Genomic DNA, 25,187 nt, shown 5'->3' on the forward strand with positions numbered 1-25,187 from the left:
AATAATCTATAATATTTTTATTTCAACATATATTTGACCAAAAATAATCTACAAAGTCTGTTTTGGCTGCTCTCCAACTTCTTGCATTGGTTTAATAAATTTTGTTTTCCCATAGGGTGTTACATGAATTTTAATTTTCCCCTTATGGTTGACTCTTATTAATAATAGTATTGTATTGAACAACCAAGTTGTTCCATTTCTTTAATGAAGTTAATCTGTTAACAGATCTTTCTCACACTTATTTTCGAATGTTGGGGATAGCTGGTGGAAGCATTTGCTATATCCTTTTTTTGATCTGAATTTTTCAGAAGTTTGCCAAAGGGGCTTACTTAACTGAAAATATGGAAATAGTGGTGGGCAGATAAGAGTCCAACTTTAATATTACTTGTTCAAATTTGATTATGTGTCCATTAATTAACCAATTTGAAAAGTACCACATTTTTCAAGGACCGTGCTGAACAAGCAATCCTGAAGATTCGTTTGTTAACAGATGCAGTAGGAGAGACGCCCGTGGCTCATTTTTTATTATATTCACACCAACACCAAACTTTCAAAACAGACATAGCGATTGACAAGTAAAGGGAGTCAGGGCTGCATGTTCTTGGTGTGTACCATAGCAGATCCCGTAAGTATTCATTACACTTCTTATTTATTACACAGTTCTTGCTCTGCTGTAATTGCCCTGCCTTGTTAACATGGTTTTTGGTAGGATCACCATTTTAATTGCAAAATATTTTTCCAAGTCACGATAACGGGCATGATTTCCATTTTGCTAAATCTCTTTCTACTTTCATCATGTTTTTTTAAAAACAAACAAACACCAAAATAAATAAATCTATTTCAAATTTTTCAAATGCTAGGGGAAAGTCTTAATGAAAAATACTAAGGCTGCAATCCTATGCCTCCTACAAGAGAGAAAGGCACACTGAACTCAACAGGACTTATTTCTGGGTAGATACGTATAGTATTGTGTATACATTGGTTTTACAATGGTACCTTGGGTTACATACGCTTCGGGTTACAGACTCTGCTAACCCAGAAATATTACCTCAGGTTAAGAACTTTGTTTCAGGATGCGAACAGAAATCATGCAGCGGCAGCAGGAGGCCCCATTAGCTAAAGTGGTGCTTCAGGTTAAGAACAGTTTCAGGTTAAGAACAGACCTCCAGAACAAATTAAGTTCTTAACCCGAGGTACCACTGTACTATGTTTTCGTACATATGAAACAGAAAGGATGAAATAGAAGTACTCCTTTTGCACAGAAGGCTTTTGGTCTAGCAGAAGATGCAATGAGTACAAAGAGTGAGAAGTGATGTTTTCGTATTCTCTCCTCCCCTTGAAGACCTCTTACATTATTACATAGGATTCCCCAATCTTCTGGAGCAGATTTTGGGTGCAAGGGGCAAATTGAGAAAGCCACTGCCCCACTTTTGGTGGCAGGAATATCCCCTGATCTCACAACCAGCGGCAGAGTTGGCAGTAGCAAAACTGGGCTCCAAGGCAACAAGCTTACTCTCTCATGCATATGTATAGCAAAAAGAACTTTAAATATATTTTTCAAGTTTTGCAATAGGAAAAAAAGATCATTCCAGACTGATCCGTGTTAATTCAAAGCATTTTTAATTCTAACATATCCTGAGCGTTATTACAGTTCCACGAATAGTGGAAGGACAGCCGTCTGAAGATTAGCTGTGCATTGATAAGTTTCTAGCCTGCTATTTTATTAATTTCATAAATAAACAGTAAGAAATTCAATGAGGTGTCAAGGGAAGCATTTCTAGATTCAGTCTGAATGCAGTCCTGGCAAAGTAGCAATCTTCAAAATGGAATGTGAAAGCAGGTCAAACTGTCAATAAAGCCGAGTGGCCTGTATGAGTTATTGCTTTTTAATAATGTAGCTACTGAAGAGCCGTCCTACGCTTATATAAGCCTGGCTTCAATGTTAACAGCAAGAGCAATAGGAAATAAATAATAAGTCAAATAATATATTATACCAAAATAACACCAATAAAATGCTAAGCTGCAAGGCTTAGCATAAAAATGAAAAACACTAATGGAACATAGTGCAGTTTGCTCATACTATGAGCAGTCTAGAATCATGCATAATGTAACAGTGCAACTGCTAACAGCCGCCTCACACAAGATAATTTACACTTGTTTTTATGGACATGCGGAACTGATCTTTGAAGTTGTCCCTAATGAGATTCTGCTTGGCCCTAACAGCATCCTGAGAGAGCATGCCGGGTTTTCTCCCCTGCATCCGGTGCATATTTAAAGTGGAATATAGGCTCATTTAAACTGCCCATGTGGATTCATTCCTTTTCCCCTCCCCATAATGAAGGGGTAAGTTTCACACTAGGGGAAACACCAGCATCTCCAACCTCCCAAGTGTTTAAATAGCCTCTGCCACTTTTGCAAATGACCAATAGTACCTGGAAATGGAACAACTCTTCTGTCTACGTTTAACCCACCTGAACTCTTAGCTGGGTCCCGTAATGTCTTGCAGTGTTGTGGTGCAGTAATTTCAGACCAGAAAGCTCACACTGTGTCTTAAACATTTGATGCTGGCATATTCTCAGGACTGGAAAATTTGGCACAGAGTTTATATAACTGAGTTTCTAATATTTTATATAACCTATCTGAATCAATAGTAAAAGGTAAAGGTACCCCTGCCCATACGGGCCAGTCGTGTCCGACTCTAGGGTTGTGCGCCCATTTCACTTAAGAGGCCGGGGGCCAGCGCTGTCCAGAGACACTTCCGGGTCACGTGGCCAGCGTGACGAAGCTGCTCTGGCGAGCCAGCTCCAGCGCAGCACACGGAAACGCCATTTGAATCAACAGCACATACTTAAATAGTTTTCTTCCCCCATGAGCATGCAAACAAGGTTTATCTCCCAGGTGCCTCCAATGAAAGTTTTGTTAACATTTTAACAAAAATATTCCCATGAATATACTCCAAATACTCCATTTGTAATTTTGGCACTTTATGCTACATTGGCAGACAGGGAAATATTCCAAGGGAAAATTCATTTCCAACCCCAAAGGGTTGATAGAACAGTGGTCTGATGGGATATAAGGTAGCTGCTTATGTTCCGTGACGGAACTCAACCTGCTTAGCTTCACAAGAACGTAAGAGCTACTGGATCAAGCCAGTGATCCATCTGGTCCAGTATTCTGTTCTCAAAGTGGTCAACCAGATGAGCTTCTATAGCAGGCTTCCTCAGCCTTGGCCCTCCAGATGTTTTGAGACTACAATTCCCATCATCCCTGACCACTGGTCCTGCTAGATAGGAATTATGGGAGTTGTAGGCCAAAAACATCTGGAGGGCTGAGGTTGAAGAAGCCTGTTTTACAGTGTTGCAGATTCACGTGCCTTCTGCACACATTCTGCCTTCAACACAACAGTACCATAACTTACACGTGTAATCAACATTCTGAGACTGCCTTGTGTGTACCTTTATGGCCTATTACTTGAGAGCTGGGGGAGGAATTAACAGCTAAAAAGGACTTTTGTTTGTGACATAATAAACATGCATAATCTTGGTCCGTATCTGATACCAGAACTCCAATAATAGCAAGCAATATTCATTTTCTCAACTGTACTGCAAGATTACTTTCCAATGCATACGGAGACAGACAAGTACAACTGTAGAGGCACGATATGTGCAGAGAGTTATATTCTGTGCCTGTTTTCTTGCAAGTTGCTTTCTGGTTCTTTCAAATCAATTGTTCATCTTTCATCTTCTATTCATTTTGTTTCCAGCCTAATGCTCCCGTTGGCACTGTTCACCTGCAATTTTATTACATTTCTTTAGTGTTTTATTAGACAGGAGGTGTGGCTGCCTCTGTTGCCCTCCACATAGCACCAAATGAAACAGAGTTATTTCTTTCTAATGTGACACAGGGTAAAACCATCTTCCAAGGTGAGGCTAGTTATATTTGCAGGAAAACATGATTTTTGTCTCTGCCTACACTGCATACTGAATGGTGAAATTTTATTGACTTCAAAGGCTTTGAGATCAAACTCTTAAATTCTGTCCCTGACAAAATAAACATCTCATAAAATACAGGGAGCTAAAGTCATTTAAAACTGGGGGGAAATTGTCTAACCTCCTTAAAGAAATAAATTGGCTCAAGGCAATAGGTTGGGCACATACAATGCATACTTATCATTAAAGGCAGCCAGTGTGCTTGTATCTCGTTACAAGTGAATTCTGCATACAAACTGAGGTGCATTTCTCTAATCTTCAACATGCCTAAATTGTAAAGGATTTTTTTACAAAATCCTCTTGCCATTAATGGGATCTAGCAAACTAAAAGGCGGCAAATGTTCAGAAGAGTTACTTTTCTTAAAACCAATGAAAGCAGAAGTTGTTTTTCCCTTTTGCCTAGAGAAAAAAAATGAATGTTCTACTTATGAACACGCATCAAAACAGTCCCCTTTTCCCAAGGCACAGAATTTATAGTAACAGATAATTAACAACAAATTGTGAAAACTCTATGAGTTAAAGGTCTTAGTTTTGTTGCCAAGCTGATGTATCAAATTCAGAGATAAACAAAGCGTATGCTTTTTCGCCATTAACACAGTGGCCGTGTCAAGATGGAGCAATGTAAAGTAGTCTGGCAAAACACAATCAAAGGTCACAGTGCAAAAAAATAATGCCCCTAGAGGATTATTATCTCCCTTTTAATTCTCATAGGATGTCTAAAAACTTGTACTGCTGTATTTGATCCGCACTGCCTCATTATAATGATAGCATCCTTAGTAGACAAAATAGTCTAGAAACTTTGCACAAACAAGTAAAACAATCTCCGAAGGATCCGAAAGCTTGGGTTGGCAATCTGATCTCTCATTAATTCCCTGGAAGTGCTTGTGCTAAGAAGTGTTCTGGGATCCCCCCCCCCCACCTCAGTCAATCACAGTGATGTATTTGAAATACAAATTGCTACGCAGTGTTTACAAAACGAGACACGGCTCTTTCTCGAGACGAAAACTCAAGACAAAACAAATGCGTATTTAAAGAGAGATGGCCTTTAAAAAGTTTGTTTAGTTTCAAGAGCTTTAGAAGTACCAAGCGTGGTGGGGCAGAGCCCCCTTTCCTATGCTGCTGCTTACCTAGACAGGGCTGGTGGCAGGGCAGTGCCAAGGCTGGGGCTCCACAGTCGTACTGGCAGGACTGCTGCTGCCAATGCAGTGTTCCTGCTAGGGTATCTTCGTGGCTTCAACCTCACTTCACCACTGCCCACCCATAGCCCCATCCAAGCAACCTGCAGCGGGGTTTGGAAGGCAGCTTCCACCACCCCACATACGACCAGAGCCGTAGCTAGGTGATCTTGCGCCCCTGACGGAACCGTCCAGATTGCGCCCCCTGGCCATTGACAAGTTAGCTCTTCTTTCCACCTCTTATCCACCCATTCAATTCACCCTCTATTAAAAACCATTTCTTATGAGGCAATATTCAGTATTTTTATTTATAGGCATATTTATAGACATATTTTTAGCCGATTTAGCTGGGGGGGGCTTGCTTGTGCCCTGGCGGGCGCCTACCTCACCACCCCCTAGCTATAACTACTGCACATAACTACTGAAAAGCTGGTGCCAGTTTGAAGGCTCAGTCACAATGTCCGTGCCAACTCTGAACCCATAAGGAAACAGAGGGTTAACAAAAACCTTTCTCCTTTCCAGCGGTCTAGAATTGTAGAAACAAGGGAGAGAATGCCAGGGCACAATACATGACTTAGGGTCAGTTTTCAGCTGAAGAGCAGCTTAAACACAGTAAGCTTGGCCCTGTATTCTCTGTATTATAGACTGAAAGCTGATATACAGTAATAATGCTATTACTTCTCCACAAACTTGATATAGTGGTTAACATTTCAGAGTGATGTGCTGACCCTGCTGCTCCCAGTCACTGCGTTCAATTCTTTGCATCACACACACAGCAAATGTGGTAAATACTTTAGCAAGGCCTTCTGTTACAAATACTGCACATAATGTGCTTCCGACACCTTATGCACAAACACTCTCCTCAGCCTTCCCCCACACTACTGCCCAACAGGAGGGAAAGCTGTCTACAGTGTGCTGAATGAATATATGTTATCAGTTCAATGTGCTTGCTGATAGAATAGTGATGCTCTGCTTTGAGGGAACTGTCTATTTGTTTCAAAATGCACAAACAATACTCAAAAGAAATCAGTCAACATCTTTGAGAACCTTTGCAGCTCTAGTTTCAAGGAATGCCTGGGTAAAGAATGATAAATGCAAAACAGGGACAAAATTAAGTCTTACAAGATAGGATTGTATGGACAGATTAAAATAGAACAATAATGTTTTTGCTGGAAAATGATATGGCAATACATCCAAAATTGTAGGTCATTCCCATCAACTGTGAAGGCCGCTCCTGACCTCATGGGACACATCAGGATTTTTTTCAGCTGTGTTCAGGGTTAACACCTAAAAAATTGATGCTTGCTAGAAACTTAAAACATAAACAATTCCTGAATCCTAATAACTCCAACTGGTTTTCACTTGCATACTTGCTAAACTCCATTTTCCACCCTATTTATATCGATTTTATCCTGCTAAATACCCACCATGCTCTAACCAATGGAGCTATCCAGGTTTGCCCATTTCTCTAATGCACCTATAGCTCTATCAAAGAATCAAAGAACTGTAGAACTGAGGAGCATCTAGTCCAACCCCCTGCAACGCTGGAATATGCAGGCATCCCATAAGGGAACTGAACCTGAAACCTTGGCGTTATCGTTCCACGCTCTAACCAACTGAGTTATCTTGGCCAGGTGATTCTATTGTCCATATCAATTCCTATTTTTCTGTTTCTGTGTTGCATGTTTCAAATACTTATGTACATAGGCCCTCAATCCAGAAACAACAATTAATGAGCCTACCAGCAGGCCAATGCAGCAAACTGTTTTCTTGAGCCCCTATCCCTAGGATGCCCAGCTTTATATTTGGAGATTTTCCTTTCATCCCTTGCCATACCAAGCGGACAGTACATCATAATAAAATAATAATATTAATTTACATCCCGTTCTTATACTAAAAGTACTCAGAGTAGCATACAGTGTAATAAAAAAATAAACTTAATATAATAGAAAGCACAAATGCAACAACCAATTTATAACATCAGTTCCAATCACACTGTGACAAGCTTAGAAGAGTGACACAGCTTTCACCTCCACGGACTTGCTGCTTATTCTGACCAGAGCAGAAGATGGAGAAGGAGGAAAAATTGCTATGCTGCCTCCAGGCTGGTGCAGAGAAGAGGCCCTATTGCAAACATGATCAAAGCAGGGACAGTTGAGAATCTGTTTCCGACCTTTCCCAGCATCCAAAACACTGTTTTCCAGTAGCTTCTGCCCATTTGGGCAGGTTTCTTAGCGTACTCTTTCCAGCAGGGCTCCCTCACTGGTGACACTGGTGACAGAGAAGATCCAGGAAGGGCTGGCTAGCAGGACACCTCTGCAGCACAGGGGGCTGAATTGCCCTGCGTATAGTAATTCAGAAGATCCTTGAGGAACCTCAAAGTAGAGGAGTCTTCTTTTTAGATGCAGCAACACAATGTGTTTGTTTCAGAAATTAATGTCCTAATAACAGATGACAGCAGTCCAGATCACAACCCTAGCTGTGCTTTGCTCAGCAAAAAAATAATGGAACAGTTACCAGAAATGGTTCCTCTATCTATTGAAGTACATGTAAACAAGAACTATTTCCAAAACTCCAGATGCCTTGGTCCTTAACCCTTCTACACCATGCCCTGCAAAGAACTGACAGAACTATTATGGCCATTTTACAAGCCCCTTGGAAATGTCATACAAAAGGAACTTGTCCCACACTCTTCAAAATAACTGTTTTGATGGTCACATTATACTGAGAGGTTGCATTATGAAGACACTGGAGCTGGAAACTTTGAGTCTCTGTGCTCTGTTTTAAACAATCAGCACATCTCAGTTTTATTCAGTTCTTGCTATTCCTTTTCCAAAGGAGGTAAAAAAAAATACATGCTAGCTCTTTTTTATTCCATAAGGGCTTTTCTTGTCATACTTATGCATCTTTGTTTTATTAGTTTCTTTATCTCTCTATCCCTTTCTCCCTTGAGAACTATTATATATTTCAAAAGGGCTAGAAAAACTAATAAGGTCATTGTATTGGTTTATGGTTATGTTTAGTTGCTTCAGATGACACCTTGTAAATGAGGCCTTGTCTACCTCACAGGAAAATGAAAGGTTACTAGGTCAGGCCAAGTGTCCTACTTTGCAGAGGATGGTTCTTTATTTAAAGGGAACCTCTTTCTCTAGAAGTCCTCTGTCTGATTCAAATCTAGTTTAAAGATAAAGGAACTTAAGAACATAGAGCAGGAACTTTGAAGGTGGCTGTCCACAGCACCTGGACAGAAGAATAAGCATACAGGCCATCTGGTCACAGGTCCCCACATTGTGGGATGGGTTGGCATCATGTGGCTTTCCCAGTCCCACCCCTGATCTCATGTTCAGGATGGATTTCTGAGTCAGGGAAGCCTTCACATAAACATCTGCTGAATAATAGCTTCCTCTTACAAGGGAGAGATTGTTACTACTCACAAATCACCTCACAACCTAAAGCAAGTCCTCATCATCAGTAACAATGGAATAATGACCAGGCTTCCTCAACCTCGGCCCTCCAGATGTTTTTGGCCTACAACTCCCATGATCCCTAGCTAGCAGGACCAGTGGTCAGGAATGATGGGAATTGTAGTCTCAAAACATCTGGAGGGCCAAGGTTGAGGAAGCCTTCTCTAGAAAAATTAACCTCTGCAACAAACCCCAGTCCTAGCTCTATCCTCGTATTTACTCAAGTAACACTATTCATTCATTTATTTATTTAATTTCTATACCACTTTATATTTTTAATAAAAAAAACCTCAAAGCGGTGTATAGCATATTAAATCAATAAAACAATAGTCAAGCGATGTTCCTCCGGCCTCATGAGGAGCCTCTTTAGTAGGTCTGGGTGAGTGTGGGCCCTGCCCCCTAGGCCAGCTGGAAAGGACCTTGCGGGGAGCAGCCTTCACGCCTCACAGCCGGGCGATGTTTCTCCAGCCTCATGACAATCCAGGACATTGCAACAACAGCCATACTATCAAGGACTCATCTACCTGCACATCTTCTAATGTGAAACATTTCATCATGCACCTGTACAGATCCAACCTTACTGCTGCTGCACCCCGTCCCAGTAAGCAACAGTGCTGCCAGTGTTGGGAGGGTGATTGTGGCACAGCCCACCATGCCAGCTACTCCTGGATAGCTCACTACAGAAGGCAATGGTCCTTCTTTTCTAGTAAGGTATGATTTACAAGTCAATGAAATCCAAGAGACACTCTATTCCACTGGCGCTGTTTCAATTTAATACTTTAAAGCTGCAATCCTGTACTCTTTCATCTGGAATGAAGACTTACTTTTGAGCAGATATGTTACTTTCATAGATTCATAGAAGAGTTGGAAGGGACCACAAGGATCATCTAGTCCAACCCCCTGCAATGAAGGAATATTTCACCCAAAGTGGGGCTCAAACCCCACTGACTCTGAGATTAAGAGTCTCACATTCTATCAACTGAGCACTTCTTTAAAGTATGTGTAGCTCTGCACTGTAAAACTACTGCCTTCAAAAACAGGGAGAGAAATTTATTCAAACTAATCCTCCCCCAGCAAAAAAAAATCTTCCACGAGAAACTTAATTTCTGCAATCAAGTTGTTTCAAAAAGGATTTGGAAAAGAGGTATCAAATGTAACTATATTTTCACAAGTTGCTGAATGGCTGCTTCACAGCTGGCTCAGCCACGCTCTGTTTATTTTAATCTCCATAAATGCTGGTAGACTGAGAATCTGAACCGCAAATATGATTGTCATTGTCAAAATTATAGACTAAACTGACCTATTCATCAAAAATGTTGACAGTTCTCATACAGACCTGCTCTCCATTGTTATATTAAATAAAACCACAGGTTCAATAACTTTTTCCAGGTCTTCCTTAAAACATCAGAGTTTCGTTTCTTTTGGCACAAAGCTGGAAACTGGACAGAAAAGCTAGATTTGTGAGGGTGAAGTAATTTACTGCTATAAAATAAAAAGCGCAAAAGTAGAAAGTGGATAGAAATGTATATGCGTATTCACAAACGTACACAAAGTAGAACACATACAACTATCTGAAGACTTCTTGTTAACTTCATGAACTTTATGTAAACATGGATTATTCTTATTCACTGAACTAAATAAGGAAGGAATTGTGCTGCATATATCATTGTCACTTTACCAATCTTTCTCTTGCACTTCACAGAGATTAACACAGAGATTTGAATCCTTCCACAGGAAGATATCACTCACGAAAGGAGGTCTTCTGTGGGTTCAATTCTTCTTCTGTGAATAGCAATGCTTTCTATGAATGGAGCAATGGGTTAGGATTCAAGTCATATTTCTCAGAAGTCTAATTTCTTTCCGTAAATAATCATAATTGGGACTGAAATATAAAAATCATTTGCTCCAACAAGTATTAAACTGAAGCGTAGCTTATGTAATCATCCTAACAGCTTCTTTGCCTTTAAGCCACGGAAAATAAACTGGCCTTGTTCCTGTATACTGTTCAAGATGCACTCACAAATTGTGAATAACCTTAATGAAGTTTCAGACAGGCTGTCCATATGGAACAGATTCCAGAAACAGACTGGAACATTAACATTATAATATTGAATCCCTCAATAATGTCATCAACATTTTAATGAAACCCGTTCTCATCTCAGCAGCCTCTGTGCAAAGATCTATGAGAAAGATTCCCATGAATGATAAGGTTGTTTGTGCACAGTTTTTTTCTGAAATACATCAGTTTTCCTATTCAACTGAAGGGAGGATGGACCATTTGAGAAGACATGAGTTTTCACAGCTCATGGTTTATAAGCCAGACTTCTTGATATTTCTCTAAAATTAAAGATGATTTTAAAATAAAATTACCAAAAAAAATCCTGCACAAATGAATATTAGATGAATAAAAAAACAACAACCAGATATAATCAGAAATGCTATTTTGGCTAGCTTTATCTGATGGATTAGGATTTGTAAAGAAGAAAAAAAGTTATCCAAAATATTTTTCAAAAGCCACGTAACTGCTACCATTACAGCCAATATTAGAAAGTGCAATTCTTTGCTATAAACAATTAATGATAGGATTTTCAGACATAGGGTGCAGAGAGCCATTCAGATACATCATTTAGAACTATGACTTCCCTAGAATGAGATACAATCCACCTGTGGGCTGAGGACTTTGTGAATGAGCTGACAGGCTTCTAGTAGTGTTCAAGTGTCAGGGTGACGCAGTATAGGAGGTTAATGTGAATTCACCACATCAGGAATTAGACTTATGGGCCTTGAACACAGACCAAGTTCCATTAGTTCTTCAGCAAAATACAGCAGTGACTCTCAATTTGAACACACTTACATGCTGGCTGCAACAGCTAATGTGAGACAGGATGGAATAAGGTGACCTCAGAGAAGTAAAAACCCAGCGTTAGATGAAACATATTTATTTCTTTCTAAAGGCACCCCTATGCATCTTTTTCCAGTGTTGTAGAACTACTCTACCTCATGGGACAATCTTCTTTCAGCAGAAAATACAGAATTAGTTGAAAACTGAACTGGCTGCAAAGCCAAGTAATCAAATGGGACATTTGACAATGAAGCAAGAGGCATCACGCTTTTAATTCACCACATGCTGTAAGTTATTTTGGACAAGGGGAACTGGGGACAAACTAAACACAATGCTAAACACAATAATGTGTGCTTGACATTCATTTACTAAACAGGAGTTGCATAATAATAATAATAATAATAATAATAATAATAATAATAATAATAATAAATAAATAAATAAATAAATAAATAAATAAATAAACTTTTATTTCTATCCCATCCTCCCCAGCTGAAGTCAGGCTCAGGGCAGCTAACATCAGTGTATGTATATATATATATAGAGAGAGAGAGAGGTAGAGCATGGGGGGACCGATCCAGATTGGGGCTGCAGTATGGGGAATTATCCCCCAAACACAGTCCCAATCAAGTACATGTATGAAGGCACCCCACTGCTGCTATTTTCCCCAGGAGAAGACTATCATTAGCATCAATTGTAGCTTCCTTCCTTGAGAAAATACCAGCCATAAGTGGCTATCCATATTGGGACCATGGCACAGACAAAAGGTTAAATCCTTCCCCTGCTCCCATTCCGGCCCTGCAATGGATGCTGTTCTGTCAACAAAAACAAGCACACAAGAGCCAATCACATAGTACAGGTCCTGTGTCTCACAAATTTCAAAATCCAATTATGATTGGGCTGCAGCCGATTTCCTGACTTTCAGCTTGTATTTCAATATACAAGTAGGAGGGTTGTCCAAGGGAAAACAATGTATTATAAGGTGCAGGCTTTCACTGCATTGAGTGCAGATCACGGCACCAAGCTCAGTCCAGAACTTTTTGTGTCTGCCATGAGATTAGAGCCGTCTGCAGCAAGGCAACTTAAAATTTACAGTTCTTATGAGCTCACTCACTGTGGACTCTGTACTTACGGAAATAAGCATTGTTAATGAAAGCCTGAGCTCATTTACACCCCCCCCCCCAAAAAAAGCAAATTCTGCAAAAACGAGAGAATAATTTGTGCAAAATAAGCACTTCAATTTGCAAAATAAGAGTTTTATTCCGTTGATACAGGAGCAGTCATTTTTAGGCTATCAAGGAATGCCTTGATACTGAAGAACCAAATCCAAAATGTATGTAATGTGGATGAATTTTTATCAACTCTGAACTGTGCTATCTCCCAACTTCACTATAGTCAGGGAACTAAGAAAACATTTTGCAATGTGGTGCTGGATGTAGACATAAAAGCTACACATTACTTGCAAACTCATCTAATAAAGCTCTGACAGTCTTACAAAAAAAACCCCAGAAACAGTTTTAGAGTGGAATTATTTTGCACAGAAAGCAGGGGGAAATGGATGCTTAACTCTTTCACCACCATCTTTTTTTTTAACAACTGAATTCCTCACTCAACTCAACACAGTATCTCCCTCATGGCGTTCCAGTTACGCATTCACCTTGCAAAGTATGTAATTTATCTTTGTGTGCTTAGCTTTACAAAGCATTTAGCCAGAACTCCACGGAGGAAAGGAGTGCTGTTTAGAAGAGTTAGGAGAGCTGCAGCAGAAAAATATCTAACATGCTTTGAGTTCCAGAAAAACTCAGCCAACACCAACTGTCATGGCTATAGTACATACATCTTCATGAAAGTAAAAAGCATCACTCTACTAAATAGTCAATGCACACCTCGGGATTGAAGTAGCTGCAAGATGAATTACGTAAATGGGCAAGGAAAGATACTGGATCAGAACGCAAGGCTAGTGATCCTTCCGCCAACCATAAGAACCAAAGCATATGGTTTTGAACCTTTAATGGAAATTACCTGTATTGTGCATTCGTTAGTCACTTTTCCTAGAACAGACCCACAGAAATCATAGGACAAACCTGGTGTACTATGTGTCAACTTCATAATGCTGTATATGGATTACTTATACTAACTTGAAACAACGATCTGTAGTCTAAAATAAATTGCTCAAAATGCTGCATCAAGATAATTTCCAAAACCAGGTGATATATATATTTGGTCAGAGGAAAGGTGATCTCATTCCTTTTTTTTTTTTTTTTGTAGTTAAACAGTAGAATCCTAGACACTCAAACTAGACTGAGCTTCAGCCTTTCAGGATTATAAATTTTCTTTAGAAAATTTCCCAATCCACAGAATTGATCAAGACAGCTTAACTATATATAGAACAAGTGGTGTAGCTGGGTCTTAGAAAGGAATGCAATAATCAATCAACAGTGTGAATCTGCATTTCACATAACACCCTGTATCAGAAGGAATTATTAACAATCTCTTAAAGTAAATTATCTTTGTTACAACAGCTAAAGCTTTCCAGTTTCAGAAATTATGGCCTAAAACAGCTGCATGTTCCCAAAATCACAAATACAAAGTCATTGTAAAATATGTTGAATAGCTGTATTGTCCATTTCTGCACAGCAAATGCACCTACGATCAGATACAACAATCAGCTAAAAGCGGTTTTCAAAACAACGCTCTGGAATTTTTTCCTGGTTATTTCATCATTGCACAAGCCTATTCAATCATGCAGAAGGGAAACAATGAAGAGGGGGTTTGGCTTCTTTTTTAAAAACTGCATTCTTTAACCCTCCCATCAAACACATATACCCCACATCAAACGGCTTTTAAAATTTACACAGCTTTTAGAGTTTATTGCAATACAACATGAGAAGATTGTCTTCTTTGGGGGGGGGGGTGAAAGGGAGAACAAGAGCCCTGCCAGGTTACAACTCTAACTACATGTTTATGTGGTGCATAATCAAGGCTGCTTTTTAAAAGTGATTAATATATTTGCATTGGCATTTAACTTTTGTCCTTTTCTCTATGGTTGGAAAAAAAGCTAACTTTCCATTCTCATTAACAAAGAGTTCTGCATAGCTCAAAGGCTGGCACACCTCACTCAGGGCAACAGGAATTGATGGAATTAAAAAAACAAAAACCCTTTGCCCTCTTATCAGTTATTGAAGAAACATCTAATGTCTTAGAAGTATCTCTCTTCCAACGCTTTCGAATTCTCACTATGCAATGAATAAAAGACCTGACTCACCTTTGGTCAACATGAGGTCAAGAGGTGCCTCTCTTGTTTTATAATTTAACTTGTCCTTCAAACCATTAGGGAAAAAGGAGATTATGTAAAAATTGCTCCTTTTAAAGACTGGACATCACTAGACAATAGGAAGGAAATCTGGAGTTTTAAGTCTTCACTTAGGTCTTAAAACATGTGAGTCTACACATGTACACATACAAACTGTGCCTACACAAGTCCTTCTGTTGTCAGTGTGATCTCACAAGCCACAATACCAAAACATAGCAGTCTGAGCAGGGAACCTTTTGCTCTGCCTTTGTTGGTTTAAGCTCAGGCTATAAACATTATTTTAATGCAGTATTTGTATTTCTTGGGACTAATAGTTCAGCAGTCTTGAAATCCTTTGTCTTCCTTGTTGTAAGAGGAATGCAGCATGCGGCACACTTCCCCTTACAACAAGGAGGACAAAGGATTCAGTGATCAGGAGACAATTAGTCCCAATTAGGCCTATTTCGCAGCTGAGTGCAAAGGGTGGGGGAAGGGTGTTCACATTTTCAAGAAATATGTCCCTCTGGCAAGTTCCAGTGAAATCAATAAAGCTACAAGTCTGTTACTAGACCTGCAGCTCACATACAAAACTGTGCTGAGTTTTACCAAGCCTCTGACATCTGGAGCTCTTTGAACACTATTCTGTCCAATAAACCATGCAACAAATTCTGGATTTTTTTGTTGTTTTCACCTAGTTCATAACAGGGATTGCCATAACTCTAATAATTCCACACCCACCATCAGTCCAGGGATAGGCAACATGAACTTCCGGATCACAATTTATACATCCTACAGGCTAACATTTCAACTCTCCCCTTTTTGTTTTTTTGAAAACGTTATCACAATAAATGTTAGAAGACTAGCAACAAGTAAAAAGAAGCCCAAATTCTTATTTTTCTACTCTCGTGATTACAAAGTCCTCACAACTCTGATATGTTGACCTGATTTTCACTACCAGGAATTAGAAAACTGTAAAATAGGTGCAAAATATATGTCAACTTTGATTTGGCTTCCAGAAAGTATGCATAATTGCAAGCAAATTATGGAACTCAAATTACAGCAAAATATATGGTTGTTTCACACCTTGATATAACAGCAAGGTGGCACTTAATTCTGGACAAGTTTTCCACCTGTAACTTCCACTACATGAAGTTCAAAAATCAATCATAGTACTTACATGTGTACATGGGGAGGCTGGAACCTGCTCTGGTTAATGTTGTAGTGTGTGAACGCCTGGGTTGGATTTGAGCTGTATTCATCCACAGAAATGGTAACTTTGCCTTGTGAAGGAATTCCATGAGCCATCCTTTCTCTTTATAGACATGAGCAACTTACAACTTTCCAGAACAAAAGATGGGAGTGGGCATTGTGTTTCAGCCAACGACAGAAGCCAAATATCTCCTCATGAGCTCTGCAGACTTCTAGAAAAACAGAACAATACAGAGATATTGATCAATTTGTAATGAGGGTTTTGAGTTCAGCCTAGCCTATGATGGTTTCCTATGGAAATATGTATTGATCCATTCCTAATAACACTAGCATGTAAACTCATTATCTGAGTGTAGATCTTAATGTACCTGAAATGACACAATCCACATACAAAAGGGAGGTATCAGCCTGTCCGGGGAAACCCCTTGGTTGGCATAAGTAAAGAAAAATCTTAAAGATAAAACCCTAAAGATGGGAGACCTCCAAATACACCCCCTTAAGGAATACTGGCTGACTGCTGGGAAGTGGGTATGGAAAGCCGCTGGTGAAGGACAATATAATGGAGTATCTTGGGAAAGGTTATGGCTGGCTGCTGGAACCCTGAACAGTAGCAGTCCACAGGGCAACATATTGTTTCAGGTTCAACTTGTTATACCCACATGGTATGCTGTCATCATGCTTAAAGTACTTTATGACCGCATTTCTATGACGTTTGGAGGACAACACAGGCATCAAGTCTCCCTCTCCAACAAAGAAGACAGAGTTCTGACACCAGATATGGAGATTCAACGTCAATGCCACTGCAGAAGCATCTACAGCCCTGGCCCAATCAATGTTGGCACTCCAGCTTCAGTATTGATATTGTAGCAGCATTGCAACATATCCATGTCCCAAATTTTACAAGGTCAATGCAAAAGCAACAGGGGGTATTTTACTCTCAGTAGGACATGATGGAGCTGGTACAGGCGGTGCTTTTTTCCTGGGGGGACACAGGGGGACGCATATCCCTAAACATTTTGTGAATTTAAGTTTGGCCTCATTGAGGGGCAGTATTTCAATATGAGTAGGAAAATGAGAGTACCCGTGAACATTTTTTTAGAAAGAAAAAAACACTGGGTAAAGGTATAGAAAAGGACAACCAAAATGATCAAGTTGTTCAAGCAGTTTCTTGACAAGAAAAGGTTAAAGAGAATAAGAGTTTTCTTGTTTAGGAAAAAGAAAAACTATTGATGTTCACAGGAAAGGAGTTTATAATGTTATGAACAACATAAAAGTAGTTAAGAGGTGTATTACAATACTAGAATCAAGCTCATCCAGAAATATTCACTGGTCCTGGGGTTAAGGCTAGCCAAAATTATGCATTCTAAATGCAGTGAATAACTAATGCATGATAGCTGAGGGTGTATTGTTATTGTTTGTTATTATAGTGTACGTTTTTGGGTTTTTATATTGTAAGCTGCCCTGTGATCTTCAGATGAAGGGCTGTATAGAAGTAAATAAATAAACAAAACATGTATATTCAGAGGCAGTATAGCTCTAAACACAGAGGCAAAAAAAACAAGGTATAGTGATGGTTATGAGTATCCATAAGCATCTAGCAACGCATTCATGGTTACAAAATACTGGAGAAGATGGACCTGGAGATGGTCCATCCATCAAGCCAATCCATATGGCTTAAACTAAAGAACAGGAGCTACAGAAGAAAGATTGCTTTCAATAATAATAACAACAACAACAATAATTTATTTGTACCCTGCCCATCTGGCTGGGCTTCCCCAGCCACTCTGGGCGGCTTCCCCAAAAAATATTAAAATACCGTAATACATCAAACATTAAAAGCTTCCCTGAACAGGGCTGCCTTCAGATGTCTTCTAAAAGTCTGATAGTTGGTGTTCTCTTTGACATCTGGTGGGATGTCTTTCTACTATTTCTGTATACCCTATCATTCCTAAATTTCCTTTCATTATTTAAGCCAAAGAAATGTATAAAAAAGCAGAAATGGACAGTTCTTTATGTTCAAAATCAATTATAATTTATTACTGTCAGTTATACACTTCCATTATTTAACACAACCTACATGTTTCTAGCCATTTGCTTCATTCCTTCTGGAATATCATTATTCTGGTCAAAAAATTAGTAAATGTCTGCTAGCCCTTTTGAATGTTTCAGCCATAAAGGGGCAACTCAAGTAGGAAAGAGCTGTGGATATGCCCCTTGAATGTATTCGTCCTCACACAGATCCTTTGAGCTTTCCCATGTTCTAGTGTAACTTTTGCATTGAGGCCTTTTCTACTTGTGAAGGGTAACTAAGAGCTCTGGAAGATCCAGATTCTTTTTTACACTGGAAGTTCCACCAACAGAAAAGTCTCCCCCCCACACACACTTGAAGAATTTATACTAGAACACAGGGAAGCAGACAGGATGCATACAATGATAAAGGGCTAAAGGAATAACTCTACAACCCTCTTCTGCTTGTGTTGCCTATTCACTGTTGTGGCACCAGAAGAAGAGTTGTGAAGGACTTCTAATCCTTCCATTATGTCAAACTGCTTTCTGCATTTGAAATCTCTCAAAATAATTCTGATTAAGTCTTCATCCAAAAAACCTCTGCTATTCTAATGCACTCTGTGAGCACCTTCATTAAGTCACCAATTTCCCTGTTATTCCCTGGTGAGGTTGATGGACTTCCTTCCACTCCCTATCATTGACACACATGTTTAAATCCCGTCCTGCCATTAGAAAAAAGTAGTTACGCAACCTTCAAGTATGTGCTCATGATAAGTTGAAGGCGAACAGACTGAGCACAAACTTGAAAAGCAAAACTTGTAATTCCCACTCTTAACATTTTAATACCAAAAAGATCTGAAATGGTTGAAGATAGGTCCTCCCCCCCCCCCCCCAGATTTTGGTCATGATCCACCTTCTAGGGTATGTTTAAATCCAAACAGATAAATCGTTGTGCATTCTTAGGAATACAAAAAAGGTAACACTTACATTCATATACTTGCTGTTCCTATTAATTAGGTGCTTCCTAAAATTGATACAGAAGTATAGAAAACCAGTCTTTGTATTTACAATCAGTTATGCTACATAGCTGATTGCTACATAGTGGTGCTCCATTGTTTCTAAATAAAAATAGGACTTGCTAGATGTAAAATCAAATATCTGGAGCCTCTACATTGCACCAGTATTAAGATATGAACTGTAAAACCTGGTTCAGCACAAAATTTCACATAATGCCTTCCAAATAGCAGATGGCCTGCCATAGGCGATTTATTTTATTATTTTACAACCTCAGGCCTACATAGGCTTCCATATGTTAAGCAGGTTACGGAACCACACAACTTCCTTTTTCAAGTATCAGGGTATTTCTCCATTTTGCATATCGGAAAAAGCAAGCAGGGAGAGAGCCAAGACCCCCATCAAGTGGATCTTGACCAAAATTTTTAGTATATTTCGCAGAGGATACTCTTGGTCTTTGTCTCAAATTATTCGCTGGTTATATATATGTATATATAAGCATGGAGGACAAAATCGCTACAATTTGCTACATCAAATCTTTGCCCAGTTTGCAGTGTAAGATAACTGCCTACAAATTGTAATGAAGGAGCTTCCATACCAACTTTGCAGCTGTTTCCTTAATTTCCCCCACAATTATATTTTACTGTTATTTTGCATAACAGTAAAACACAACACCTGCTTCCAATTGCAATTCTGTTGTGAAGACTGTAATTCTCTTTTGAGATACTAACTATGAAGACAGTGTGCAGTGTGGAACTGCATAATTGCACTGCACTGAAAAGTAAATACAAATGAAAACATCTTCCTGTTAGAGAAATGACTGTCATTAAAAAGAATGTTAACCCTGAGAGCTTAGGGATTGGGGAAAAAGAACACATTTTGTATTGTTAGAGTTTTAGTCATTAGTTTTAGGTAGCAGTATTCAAATGGCATGGCCAACCACTCCCTCCCCGCAAAAGCAGATTCTGTTGAGTATAACTAATAAACACAATATCAGTATTTTTCTGTTTTTCCCCGAAAAGATAAGCAATTATATTTTAATTAATTTAGTGCAGCCAAAAGGCAGTATTTTATATTCTTTAGCCCACAAAACTCAAGGGGAAAGAAATCAAACTTGCTGAGGAGAATAGTGTATACAGCCCAACCCATGATGTGTTGTACAATATTCAAAACTTTAGTTATGAGAAAAACAGTGAGCTAACTCAAAGTCAAAGCAGAATATTGGTAGGCAAACAGAAATCCTCATTCAGTTTCTCTAAGATTTTTAAAATTAAATATTTATTTAAATTTTCAAGTATGTATACAAAGAAAACACACACAAGCCAATATAAAAGTAAGCAAAATATTACATTTCTAATTCTGGGGGTCTTCTTGTATTAAAATGTGGCAAATTTACACCATTGGCTTTTAAAATGTCAATCAGTGACTATCAAACTAGTAAATAAAGGTCACATATTATGTCTGAGCAGGCTGATCTTAGTTTCATTTCCCTTTCATTCTATTCCAGTGCAAAACAGCTTTCATATTAGAAGTGTCTGATTGTGATCTGCTTTAATGAGGAGCTCTTTGAAGAAAATGTAAGGCAGGACCCAAGTACTTCAAAACTTTCGCTAACAAATTTATTAGCCTCCCTGTGAGGACTATAGTTCTTCCCTCCCATTGACACCAGTCATTAAGAAGATGGTGCATCCACGGTGGAATAATAAGGGGGGGGGGTCTACACTGTTAAGCAACTTACTGCTAATTTTAATGCTAGAATTATGCCAACAGAAGAACTAGCAAAGTGCCATCTTATATTATGTAATCCTGAAAAACTCAGGGGGCAGCCTGTGAATAATGTAAGCACTGGTTGTGCAGTTGGTATGCTTCCACAATGGATAAATGTCACAAAGGCGTTGAATCTGCTGATTTGATTTGAAGTCCATAAAAGACACAAAAGCAGGGCATTTATATGCACTGTATATAATCATTTTTGTCTCAGAATATATAAAAAATGGCAAGTATTTCTGGCATTATCAGGCTACCAGTTTTTATAACATTGTTATAAACATGCACATTAAATGAAAGAAAATTAATAATCACACTCACAATTTGCACAGATGTAAAGAGAACAAATACTATTTGGGGAAGAGAGAACCCACTATTTTACTCCATCATTTGGAATATTAATTCCCATTGACTTTAGACTGGCTTTAGTTGAAGCAAGTATGGAAATTCCTTAAGAATTAGAAATAAGGGGGAAGAGTTAAATAAGATACTGATGCTAACACTTCCTTCAAGATTTATATTCAATCTTTGTTATTCTCGCTTTGATTAAACTACACTCAATGTGCAATCATTTACTCAGAAGTAAGTTCCACTGTTTTCAATGGAGCTTACTCCCTGGTAAGTGTTCTTAGCATTGCAGCCCAAGTAGCAATTCAAGAATTTAAATCCATAAAGTCTTCAAGAAGTTACTCATGTAGGTGTCTTGTTTAATACTTTCCTATAGCTTCTTCTAGCATAAGTTTATCCAATCACTGCAAAACAAGATCCCCATTTATACTCAACATTCCAGCAAACAGTGCATATATTTTTAATTTAACTATAACTCATTATCCATTCTGCTCCTATCTCCAGGTAGGCTTTTTCCTTTTCCTTTCCTTTCTGAAGAGGGGTGCATAAAAGTTATATATCAAATGAATGTTGGAAAGATAAAATCTTATCCCCAACACATGACTGATAAATGAAACCAAACCTGTTTTCCATTCATAAAAAACCTGATGCCACACATACAGAAAGATGGAGAAAGAGAGGAAAGAATCCTTGTGGACCCTTTCTTCTTACAGATGAAATCCTTAGAACAAACTCCATCCCTCGGTTGAAATGATCCATTTCCCAAGCCACCTTCAGTTCAAAGGTGCACAGCAGCAAACAGGAACAATAAAAAACAACAACAACCAGGTACCAGTTTGCACACACTACCTCCTCGTGGCAGTCAGTCCGTGCCCATCTAAGCGGTGCTGGGCACACTTTCTCCCCCCTTCTCTCTGGGCAACTCTCCCGGAGAGGCAGCAGCACTCCTCTGAATCCACGCTGCGGGTTGGGTCTGCTTCCTCTCTGCCTCTCTCATTCCCTCTTTCCCCAGTGCTCGGAATGATTGATCACAATCAGCGGCCAATAGCTCTGACACCGCACCATCCTGGCTCTCCCCCCCCCCTTTTTCCCAACGTCACTCATCCCAACCGATCTCACCCCCTTGCCACTCAAGCTGGCATTATAACCTAGCTCAAATGCATTCAAACTCCACATTTTTACAACTGCTTCATTGTTGTAGTCTCTCCCCCCCACACACACTTCTAGATCCCTTTTCTCTCCTTTTTTTTAATGTGCATGGGTAAAGTTTTCATCCTCTTTTCTCTACAATAGCTGTAACATCCCCACCCCCCACACAACATACACCGCTTCTTCTCGTTCACATTTCGCACTCAAGCTACAATACCTAGCAGGAGGTCGGTTGCTTTGGGCTGGGGGGGGGGGGGGGAGAGGGGAAACTACAAAATCATGCAGCAAGCCGGGTGGGGCGGTAAATTTACAACTCGTGGGTGATTTCATATTTCTCTTCTTTCCAGCCTCTCCCCCCCCCCTTTTCACCCCACCCCACCCCAATAAAATGTCGAAAGGTTTCCAAGTGCCCTTAGGCCTCGGGGGTCATTGATTTCCAAGCCTGTTGTGAAGCGAGAAGGGGGAGAGAAAGCGAGAAACGTAGCTGCCTTGCATGTGAAAGAGACATGGGGAAACTCCAGCTCTTGAATAGTAAAGAAACCCATTTGCAATCGTTACTTCCCCCCCCCCTCTCCTTTTCTTTTGCTTTGGGCAGGGGTGGGTGAGAAAATGCAGAGAATAAGGCAAAGGGGGGGGTGACAAACACGTTTCTGTGCCCCCCCCCGTCCCCACACCTTCCTCCTCCCCGCCAGCCCCACGTTTCAGTTTTTCCACGCTAACTGTACTTTGCATTTCACTCCCTCGATCTGCCGCCTCGCCTCGCTCTCTCCCTCGCGCAGCACAATGCTCCCTTTGGCCTACCCTCCCCCGGTCGTGCTCTTACATTATAACCCCGATCACCCGAGACTCTCTAGTAAACAGCCAGCGAATTAATCTCCGCTGCCAAATCTATTCCCCAGCCGGCGCCGCGCCCCCCCCCCCACTCCGCAAGACAAGAAATTAACGCAAAAGCGGGGAGGGGGGGCAGGAGAAGGAGGAGGAGAAAGGTGGGGAGCACTGGAAGCACCGGGGTTGGAGGGGGGGGGGGTGGAGAGAGAAAGAGAGGAGGGAGAGAAACAGACACCCGCGCAGAAATTAGCCTTCCTTCTGAAACAACAATTTAGAATCAAATCACAATCATAACAATCCAGCTCTCTGCCCGCGATCGCTTTGGCGAGTGGCAAATCAGCAGCCCGTTTGAATCTGATTATTGTTTGCCCTCTCTGATCCCCTTGTACTTGTACATGACAAGGCACCTCTAACCCATGGCTTTGTGTTTTGTTATTAGGAATTTTCTCCCTCTCGCTCCCCCTTTCTCTCTCTCTCTCTTGGTCCTTCTTCTTCTTCCATCTGATCCCTCTCTCCCCTTCTCTCTGCTCGGGGCGGATGATTTACCTTCTCTCCCTCTTTTTTTATTTTTCCTGGATGTTGATGTGTGTTCCTAGGGATGCCTTCAGTGCTGGGGAAGGAGCCGATCCATGAGGAGGAGGGGAGGAGGAGGCGGATGGTGCCGCGGAGCTGTGTTGCGAGAGGGCGAAAGAGCGAGGCAAGGCTTTGCCAAAGGTTGACGGCTGGTGCAAGGCAGGGCAGACACCTTCGACCCCCGAGGGTCCCCGGAGTGGAAAGGAGAGAGGCGGACGCAGGCAGAAGGAAGGAAAGAAGGAAGGAGGGAAGGGAGGGGAAGGAAGGAAGGAAGGAAGGAAGAAAAGGGAGAAGGAGAGCAGCCGCGATCTGGGCTGGAGAGCGAGAAAGAGAAAGAGGGAGAGAGGGAGAAATGAAGGGGGAGAGAAGGAGGAAGAGAGCGGAGGAGTGCAGTGAGTAAGGACTGCCACTGGGGTCAGGGAGCAGAGCACCAGGAAACAGGGCGGCCAAGGCGCTCGCCTCTCTCTCTCTCTCTCTCTCTCTCTCTCTCTCACACACACACACACACACACACACACAGCCACACACGCATAGGCTGCCAGCTCCTCCTTGCTGCTGCTGCTTACTTCACTCTCTTCTCTCTCTCCCCCCCCACCCCGCAACCTCAAGCCAAAAAGGAAGGCTAAGGAGGGAGAGCATCCCCTGCCAAATTGCAGCAAATTTCTTGCCCTCCCCTGAAAGATTAAATTGAAGAGGAATGCAGGGTCACGGGAGACCTAAGGCACTGCGTGCTGGAGTGCCCTGCAAATCCTGAGTACTGTATTCCTCAATTTCTTCAAGCGTTGTGTCATCAGCATGGTCATTAGTATAGGGGGTTGTTTTCCTCTGTTTTAAGAAAGAAACGAGGCATCCCCCCCCCCGCAAAAAAAAGGTTTCACGATATAGGGGTAAAAAATTAAGATTAGGTGACGGGGAAATTAACACACACCAAGTCTAAATAAATGTATGTAAGAGATTATGGGAGTTCCATCTCACTGGCACCATCAATGCATCTATATGAAGACAAGTCCCTTTGACTCTATGTACAAATTCAAGGAGGTGTGCACCCCAATTGTTTTATAATAATAATAAAAGAAATGAGAGCCATCGCACTTTCGCAAAACCCAAAATGTTTAATAAAATGGAACAGAAAGGTTATTACTAGGATTAACTACAAAGCATCAGGAACCTTTTGAGTGTGTGGAAGGGGGGGGCGGAACCACCTGTAATAACTATTGTATATCCCTCTTTTTAAAAAAATGCCTCATTGCTGAAGCAGGAGAAAATTTCCAATGTTTTTTTTCTTTCTGCAGAACGATTTGCAATATGATCCTGCTGAGTGTATCACTCAGAAGTAAGTCCTATGTTCAAAGGGGCTTACTTCCAGTTAGGATTGCAACCTAAATCTAATTTGTTGGGGAGCGGGGGACAGAATCAGTCAAATCTGGAAAAGAATGAGGAATATCAAATCATAGAATTGTACAGTTGGAATAAACTTCTATGGTCATCTAGTCTAACCCCCTGCAACGCAGTGCAGGTCACAATAAGTGA

The 25,187-nt window shown here is 40.4% G+C and overlaps 1 protein-coding gene across 3 annotated transcripts in view; it reads right to left on the minus strand.

Moving 5' to 3' along the window:
• The window catches only part of MPPED2 (metallophosphoesterase domain containing 2), a 118,785-nt gene extending 94,582 nt beyond the window's left edge, over positions 1-24,203 (minus strand). Inside the window, exons 1-2 of one of the 3 annotated variants that reach the window (XM_083752633.1) lie at positions 23,631-24,203; positions 15,940-16,183 (exon numbers count right to left, since the gene is read on the minus strand). In XM_083752633.1, coding sequence (XP_083608759.1) covers positions 15,940-16,067 — 128 coding nt within the window. In that variant the 5' untranslated portion in view covers positions 16,068-16,183; positions 23,631-24,203. Of the gene's footprint in view, positions 1-15,939; positions 16,184-21,956; positions 22,145-23,079; positions 23,170-23,630 lie in introns of those variants that run through there. The other 2 variants (XM_083752635.1, XM_083752634.1) reach the window with 2 other exon arrangements.
• Between the last annotated feature and the right edge of the window lie 984 nt (positions 24,204-25,187).

The sequence above is a fragment of the Podarcis gaigeae genome (assembly GCF_964106915.1).
Source record: "Podarcis gaigeae genome assembly, chromosome: 1".
In the NCBI taxonomy this organism is placed as follows: domain Eukaryota; kingdom Metazoa; phylum Chordata; class Lepidosauria; order Squamata; family Lacertidae; genus Podarcis; species Podarcis gaigeae.